General features: G+C 38.1%; 1 protein-coding gene across 7 annotated transcripts in view; it reads right to left on the bottom strand.

The window, feature by feature from the left end:
• Nucleotides 1–686: 686 nt before the first annotated feature.
• slc19a1 (solute carrier family 19 member 1) overlaps nucleotides 687–8,900 on the bottom strand; it is a 48,388-nt gene continuing 40,174 nt past the window's right edge. For 4 of the 7 annotated variants that reach the window (XM_060919057.1, XM_060919054.1, XM_060919056.1 and 1 more), the window contains 3 exons: nucleotides 8,329–8,521; nucleotides 6,901–7,042; nucleotides 1,111–2,718 (listed from right to left, as the gene is read on the bottom strand). In XM_060919057.1, the coding sequence (XP_060775040.1) occupies nucleotides 2,521–2,718; nucleotides 6,901–7,042; nucleotides 8,329–8,521 (533 nt within the window). In that variant the 3' untranslated portion in view covers nucleotides 1,111–2,520. Of the gene's footprint in view, nucleotides 2,719–6,417; nucleotides 6,625–6,900; nucleotides 7,043–8,328; nucleotides 8,522–8,900 lie in introns of those variants that run through there. The other 3 variants (XM_060919052.1, XM_060919059.1, XM_060919058.1) reach the window with 2 other exon arrangements.

Below are 8,900 nucleotides of genomic sequence, written 5' to 3'. Positions count from 1 at the left end.
TTTTTGGCAAGCTTTGAGAAATTTGTCCAACAATTGTAAGAAGAGTTGATGTCAGAAGGCAAGCACACCCTCATGAAATTGTGAAAGTACAAGGTTGTTAATCAAGGGCCACAACTCTGGTAAAATGCGATTGAACAAAATGCGTAGTACCGATATATAACAGCATTTTGCCAAGTTTTGTGAAATTCCTCCACAAATTGTGAGAGGAGTTGATTTCAGAAAGTGAGCATCCTTCGAGGGACGGACGTAAATCGACACATTATCCCCCGGTGGTCGAAAGGCCCAAAGGGGATTAAAAGGCAGGCACTTTTACAGCTACATGCACTTTTCAATTATCTTCCAATTATGAAAATACTACTTTTTTTTTTTTAAATAATCGGATGTTCATCATGTTTTCATTGTTGCCAATTCAAAATCAGATCTCAGGTGTTACTGAAGGAATGTGATCGGAGGAAGAATGTAGGAATAACATTAGCTAATTAGATTTTCCCCCCAATAAGTGTTTAAAACACACAATAAGCTTTTTTTTTTAAACCTACCTGAGAGTCTACAGTACCACCACCTTGTTTTCTATTGATACAGAAGGCAGAGGTTTGTGAATTCACAGTACAAACTTCACTACTAATGGTCCATCAACAACAATAATTTCTTTAAATACTTCTAAATTCATATTCCAAAAAAGTAGTTATAAAAAGAATGAGCCATTTTGCTTTCCAGACCCCAGCACCTGTTTCCTGAATATTTTGCAGGACAGTGTGTGTTTAAAACCCGGCAATACTGATGCACTTTTACACAGACTACCCTGTCAGTATCAATGCAGAATGGGGTGTGGCTTCATGGTGGTCTCTGTTCACCGAGATGGAGGAAGTAGAGGGAGGCTAACAAACTATCAGACCGTTTCTCTAATCAATAATTTAAAAGTATACAAACATCTTGTATATAGATGACAAAATGGTTAAGTATAGCTACAAGACAGGTTACATAAACTGACTTAATTTACAGTCTCACTAGCTCAGAAATACTGTACCTTCACATGCATTAAAAACCTAACCACTGATCAGTGCACTTCACTGCTTAAGTCAGACAACATAGCTACAATATTTTTTTTTTAATCAAGAAGAAATTATATCTTGCAGATTTCTATAGGGCATCAAATTGCCTCCAATTACAGGGTAAAATGGTCTTGTACAACCACACAAGCATTTCAAGAACATCCCACATACAATTGTGTGTAAATTAAAAATACTTTAACATAATACTCTCAACTAAAATTCTCTCCCCCCCCTCCCCTTTGTGCTTGTATGGTTTGATGCATTTTTTTTGTTTGAATGTTTTGATTGTGGTGAAGCTCCAGCCCCAGTTTTGGGCATTGGTTTCCTCAGGCCTTGGTCCGCCATGAGTGATGTATATTCTGCTCACTACAGACTGCAGTGAGCTCGTTGTTCTCTTTAACATGGGGGTTGCCCTGTGCTCACTTTCTGGATCCACGGCACGGTGTTCTGAGCACTGTTGCCTGGTGACATCGCAGTGGCTGTGTAGGCGGTGTGGGATTTACCCTTGTGTGCCTTGTGGGAAGCTACACCACTGGAATTACATCCTGAACTCTTTTGGTGGACACTTTTTTTTTTTGGTAATTATAAAGCAACCTTGGGTGGGAGAAAGGCACTATATAACTTTATTATATGTTTAGCTTAAAGTAACCGAGTTTGCCAGCTCTTGTTCCTATCTCACCCTAAACATACAATTAAGTCTGAGTAATGATCAAATGATGCACTTCATTATCAACCAAGTTCAAACAAGTCACTTATGTAACAGATACAATAGGTCTCTGCATCACACTGATAGATGGTCCCACTTTCAAAATAAGCTCACAAAGCAAATTATTAACTAGCAAATTAAAATAAGTGGATGTAGATACAAAATTAAAAGAGGATTTGAAGTTTAATTAAAATGCTGAGACAAAACAGGGAGAACACAAATCTGGCAAGAAAACAAGTCTGTCTGTAGAGACAAACTTTTTTTTTTTAAATAGACATCCTTCAAAATAGTTGCTTTACAATTTAAGCTAATTTTTTACTTCTTGCTTGTGACAGCTAAGTTTCATACTAATCAATATAAATTAAATTTTTTTTTTAAAACAATGCAGCACTACCAAGGCTTAATGAATAGATGCACACAAGTTTTTTACATATTCATTTCCACCCATTAAGTGATGTTATCTGCAATTAGGTCTCTATATATTTTTTAAAAGTTACATGATAAAAAATAAAAAAAAACCTTGAATCTCAGCCTTTTGGTAATGTGAAATTATGCATTTTATTTTTTGCAATTTCATGTACAGATATTAGTCATTAACTCCAGCACAGACATGGCAAGGTCCTTCTTGTAATACTTCAAGTGCATTTCTGTTACGTGTTTAAGAATGCACAGTTATTCATAGAAATCTCCTCACAAGACACACAAAGAAAAAAAATCACAAGTGAGAACCTCACCATGAGCACTATAGAATCCACTTAATTTTCAGGTCCTGACATTTGACCCAGTGGAGACGGGTTTCTTCTCAGAAGGATCTTTTTCCACAGGGCTAAGGTCAATTGGTGTAGTTGCTGCTGTGGGAACCTGCTCTTGCCTCTGATTGCGGTAATGACGCATGATAACCCATGCAGCACAGCTCAAATAAACCACAGTCAGCAGGGTGAAGTAAAAGAACAGAAAAAGCTAGAAGAAAAACATGACAAAATGTAAATGCCAGGCATACCAGACACCATTATCATTATTGCGTATTCTACTTTTATGATTCTATGTTCCTGGTTGATGGCCTTGAGATAGTCACAATTATTCTATCCACATTCACTGAATATCACGCGTTCTGATTGGCTATTCTACTACTAGGCTATCAGCTCATATACCGGGAATAAAGAAAAGTAAAATGGCAGAGCGTGCTGCTGAACCAATCAAGGATGAAATAAAAACTCCACAAAATACAAAAGAGCAACAAAATATGAAAAAACTATTTGATGGTAAGAACACCTCTCTATTTTTCAAGAATTATCATATTTCACAAATTACTACTGTCATTTCACCCATTTGTTTACATCTTAAGTGGAAGTGATTTTGTTGGACGTTTTGTATAAAATTTATTGAATTTGCAAAAAATAAAAATGCTACGTTTCTCAAAGTCCAGTGAATGTGTGGAATAACTTTTATTCTATCCACAATCTCATTGTACATGGCTTATAACCTACTTGGCACTGCGTGCCTCATCAGCCATCAGCTCACGTATGACTCGATTTCATGAAATAAATTAAATGTAGCATGGCAGAGTACAGCAGTCGGTTAATGTTTTAATACACCGAAAAAGTATAATTTATGACCCATACAACGGCATGTACAGTACATTTACACAGTACATTCTGGATATAGTCCTTTCCTTAGGTAGTAACTGGATGGTTATTTATGGGATTGATCAGCTGCTTGGAGAAAAAACATCTGTTTTAAATCATGCTTCGTTTGACTGGAGGTAGCAACTTGTAACTCCCAATCTCCAACCAAAAAAAAGCTAAAGAGATGACCCCCCCCTCCAAAAAAAACCAAACAAACAAACAAAAAAAAAAATTAAAATTCCTACTTGTCAATGTGTGGTAGTTTCCTCTCTATTTCCGTAGTGACCTCAAAACAACACAGCTGCACAAAACGCCAGATGTAAACTTCTTACCTTGAAACGAATTATACTGTATATACACAAGTATTTATTTTAGATCAATCAGCATGCATTCACTTGTTAAATCTATAACTACACAGTTCGCTGGTTGAGGAGGAAAATATACATCACTCATTACAATTAACTGGCTAGCTTGCTGCCAACACAAGACTAAAATAAAGCCATCCATGTCCCCCCCCCCACACTTTGTATGTTGGCTGTACAGAGGTTGAAAATGACATTTCAACATGTGAATTGCCACTCAAGATGCAATTTGAATGCAGTATGATGTAGGCACTACATCCAGACACCTCCAGTCTCAACCAGGTGCACTATTGATGTTTTCTGGGAAAAATAAATAAATAGTGCAGCACCTATTCATACCCATTTAGAACAATTTACCTGTTCATTCTGAATGTTGCAGCCAGAAGTTTAAATACACTCATTGTGAACATAAATGTCATGGCAATTTTAGGATTTTTAGTACAAGTTACTGGGAGGTGTAGCCACTTCAAGCTAAAGTTTGCAGCAGGCCACAAGGATAAAGAAAAAGCCTTCCAGAGATGCCAACATTGACAAATGAAAAAGAGTAGCATCTCCAAATGCAGCAAGGTGAAGCTGAATGAAGCGAGGCTTCCTATCAGGCCTATCAACCAAATTTCAGGGAAGCTCAGAGATGCAATCTAAGCCATTTTGAGCTACATTTTGAGGAAAATAAATGCAGGGTTTACTGTACAGTATAAGCTCAATTATCCAAACTCTAGGGAAAAAGTTTAGTGAACTAAGGATGTTCAGATGAGAGGGGGCCCAGATAACTGAGCTTGTACTGTAATACAGTGTTTCAGTAGTTTCATCATGATCAACAACAAAAAGCCAGAGTAAAAGACAAAATATTTATGTATAGGTCTTTCAATAACAAGAAAGTTAACACTGTATTTACTTCCTAAACTGTGCACCAGTCTAATACTGGACTTAACTGAATAGTCAATACTGAAAGATGCCCATCCATACAACATTTAATTAAACTGAACATGTTGAAGTTACTTAGAGAATTTGTTGTATGTAACTGACTTTGCTTTCTTCAGGTGTACTCCTGTTGTATGACTGGTGGCGGCATACTGAACCTTTGACAATCATGAATTGCTTGCGTGTGACCAGGCTGTTCACAGTCTCGGTCTTCATGTTTGGCTTGAACGGAGTCTTATTTTTGGTTACAAGATTGAACTTGCTCACAGTCTGCATTGGAGTGGAATATACATAGTACCGACAGCATTACCTTACACATCTCTCCTCCCCCCATGTCACATGCTGAAATCACACTTCGAGTACAGTAGGCATGGTGATTGTCCAGTTTCACAGCCACTCGGCCACATATTCAGCTAGAAATTGCTGTTCACATAGCCTCCTCTTTTTAGGCGGACAATCATTCACAATCCATGGTCTGTCTTCACTTCATACCTGACACTAATTTGTGAGAGAAATCAAGTGTTTCAGTTCTGGAACAAAACCGATGAAGACAGTTTGCTTCCAGGAAGATGACTATGCATCACGTGTTTCTGAGCACTGCATTTAACATGTGCTGTTATTGGCTGACAGCATGAATCTGGTTACCTCTCAGCCAATCACAGTGCAGCTAACATAACGATATGGAAATTCCTCGAATTATCCAAATCAGCGTAAACAATGACATATGGAACAGTCCAAACGCTGAAAATAATAATGTTGATTTGATCGATACACAGGCAAAACCAGTTGAAAAACATTCAGGTCTATGCGTAGCATCGTAATTGTTCAAATCCGTAGCTGCTACGCCCAAATCATGCATGTTGGCATCTCTGGCCTTCTGGAGGACAATTTTATAAGTGAACAGATAAGACAAAGATCCCCAACACATCAAAGCTGACTGTGGAAGTAGGCTAACAAATTTTTTGAAATGGCCTTCCCCACATCAAAAATATGGGGACTGTGCTTCATTGTCAGGTCCATGCCAGGAAACCAACAAATTTAATTGAACTCTCAATTCTGCCAGGAACAGTGGTCAAATATCCAACCAGAATTCTTCCAGAAGCTTGTTGATTGCTACTAAAAGCAACTGGTCAAGGTGAAACTTGCTAAGGGACATTTCACCAAGTATTAGGTGTGCTGCATGTATACTTTTGACCCTGTGTTGATTTCAGAAAACCCAAAATAAAGAATTTGGTGCACCCATTTTTTTTTTTACTAAAAGTTGTGTTGTACATTTACTCTTCCCCAGAAAAAGGATCGCTCAAAGAATAACTGAAAATCCAAAACTGCCAGGGAATTTCAAGTCCATGATGAGTGCAAATAAATTTCTGACGGCAACTCTATGCACACTAGTTGGGGGGAGAAATGGAGTATGTTTTCAAAATGTTCCTTTTTCAAATCACTTGACTAAGGTATAACGAGTACAGTTCCCTCTGGAAATAATGGAACGGCAAGGCCAATTCTATTGTTTTTGCTATAAACTGAAGACATTTGGGTTAGTGACCAAAAGATGACTATAAGGTGATCAGAATCGCATCGTTCGTTTCCTGATATTTACACCTGGATGTGTTAAAGAAAATGGAATATGGCAACTTTGGTAACAGACAAAATTGGGTACAATTTTCAGTTGAAAAAAAGTATAGGAAAAGATGGTCTTAAATTAAAGTAGACGACACCTGCTAACATCACCAAACTGCTGCATTCTTCTTTTAATGGTGCTTTTCCAGGCTTGTACTGCAGTTACTTTCAGTTGCTTGTATTGGAGGGGTTTCTCCTTTCATTCTCCTCCTCAGGAGGTGAAATGCATGCTGAATTAAGGTCTGGTGATTGACTTGGCCAGTTTAAAACTTTCCTCAAAACATCTACATAACTGTCAGTCACTGCAGATTCATGTGTCAGGTGGCTCATCTGCAGTTTTTCTTGGGGAGGAAAATGGACTTTTGGCATATTTGAGTGATAACATGGCAGTGTACACCAGAATTGTAAGCAGAGTTCCTACACATTTTGTGAAAAGACTGGAACTGATCCCTATGTATAACATGGCTCACTAAATCACTTTGTCGAAAGACTATCTACCAAATAAATACATTTAAATTCTACGTGACTTTCACTAAATATTAAACAGCATATCTGTTTCATAGAGAAACAAAGGTCATATTGCTTGTGCCAATGGGGGTGGTGGGGGGTTTGCTTACCTGGGAGTGTACTGGCAGAGCCAGGCCTCTCTTATCGATCACAATGAGAGTAATAATAGTTGTCAAGATCGTTCCCAGGAATGTGTTTATCCCAAAGACTAGAGCACACAGCTCCTTAGTCAGAGAAGAGGCAATCTGAAAACTAATTTAAAAAGACACCAGAGAACAAGACAGTTTATTTTCTTTTCTGTTTTCTTAACCTAGCAGATGGCTGACCAGGATCTTTTTCTCTTACTGATGATCATAAGGGTTTCACAGCTGTAACACAGCTGTGAACAATTAACTAAGTGTTTAACTGATATGGACTCTCTTATTTACACAGGTTTATTATGATAATGCTCATGTAAATGTTCATGCTTATGTTAATCCTGGCAATAACTCTCCTGTTGGCACAACCTGCCCTCGTCTTACCTGCCTTGTATTGTCTTAAAGCATGCTGACAAAAAAAAAAACAAGCTACCAAGAATCAAGTTATAGCTTTTGTGTGCAATGTGAGGACAAGACACCACAGCTCAACTGCAGCAATAAGCCTGCATTTTAAAAACCTGATACAGCTGTATGCTGTACACCGATATAAACTAAAAATACAGGGTGTTTCAAAAAATTTTATATAATTTCACAATCTAATAACTTGGCCAATTCTCGTTCAGTGGACCTCAAATTTTAACAGCATGTGTGGAAACAAGTCAAAGTTATGTTTAATGTTTTTATCTTTTTAGGTACAGAAATGCCATTCACTGGAAAAGAAAAGGCTTTTGTGTGTTAGAGTACACTCACACAGTCGAACAAGACTGTGCAGCAGGCATTTATGAGGGAATTCTCTAAACATGCACCAACAGCAATGCAGATTTGGGCAAGGCACAAAAAGTCCAAAGAGGAAGGCTGGCTGTGCAGGGCAAAAGGATCTGGACAACAACCAGCATCAGAAGAGACGGTCAAGCGGGTTCGCAAAAAACTCTTACAATGCCCCAAGAAGAGCAAGGACTGCAGACTGTTACCAAAGACATGCTGCAGCGTGTTTGGCAGGAGCCTGACTACCAACTTGACGTGTGCCGTGTCTCAGGCAGCGTGCATATTGAAAATTTGTGAAATCGTTCATGGAATCCACATACCTTTGAATTTCTCATTCAAATTTTGAGGAGTAAATCTTATATTGCTCAACATTTTAGCCTGTTCAGTTTCATTTGCCTAGACTATGTAGTTTCTGAGATAGTTACATCTCAAATAATATACTTTTTTTTTTGAAACACCCTGTATATTTCACCTGGATATCTCAGCTGGCTGATTTATTGGCTAAACAATACCAGCTGCATAATTCAATGACACAACAAAACCACACTATCACAAAAGATCACTCCAGGACTGTGGATAACTTCCTCACTGAATGCTCTTTAATAGTGAAGATGACTCAGAGCCTGCAGTACTCACGTAGCAATAGGAACCAGGAATTGATAGAAACCTCTGAAGAGGATGTAGGTTGTGTAACACACCCAGATGTTGGTGGTGGCACACATGAGAAGCAGTAAACCAGCTTGGACTGCAGTGATCACACCAATCACTAGCTCTGACCAGACCTTCCACCTGATCTTCAAAAATCCTGCCACAAACGATGTGATTGCACCTGGGACAAAATGGTATGAAAAATTAGTTTCTAAAGTCCTAATCATATAACTAACTTACCACACTGTTCAAGGAAAATAGACATCAAAATTAAAAAAATATGTATTTTTTTTTTAACATCCTACTTGCCTATTGTAGCTCTAATATGAATTTGCCAGAGTCACTGCAGCTACTTTATAAAATCTTAACTTTGGCTGTTCTGTAATGTTAAACATGAGCTGTATAATTTGCACAGCGCATTCGTTGTTGGCTACAGGAGCTACAGAATACTTCCAGAGAAGGCCAAGTTTCTGTGTTTTGCCAATTGTTTTCATGATTAGAATACTATGCGTTAGAGTACCACTGGTGTCCCCCAAGGTTCAGTCCTTGGTCCGCTTCTC

This window comes from Neoarius graeffei, chromosome 4 (genome assembly GCF_027579695.1).
Source record: "Neoarius graeffei isolate fNeoGra1 chromosome 4, fNeoGra1.pri, whole genome shotgun sequence".
In the NCBI taxonomy this organism is placed as follows: Eukaryota; Metazoa; Chordata; class Actinopteri; order Siluriformes; family Ariidae; genus Neoarius; species Neoarius graeffei.
Note: the sequence above shows the minus strand (reverse complement) of the source record. Positions and strands in the feature narration are given on the sequence as shown.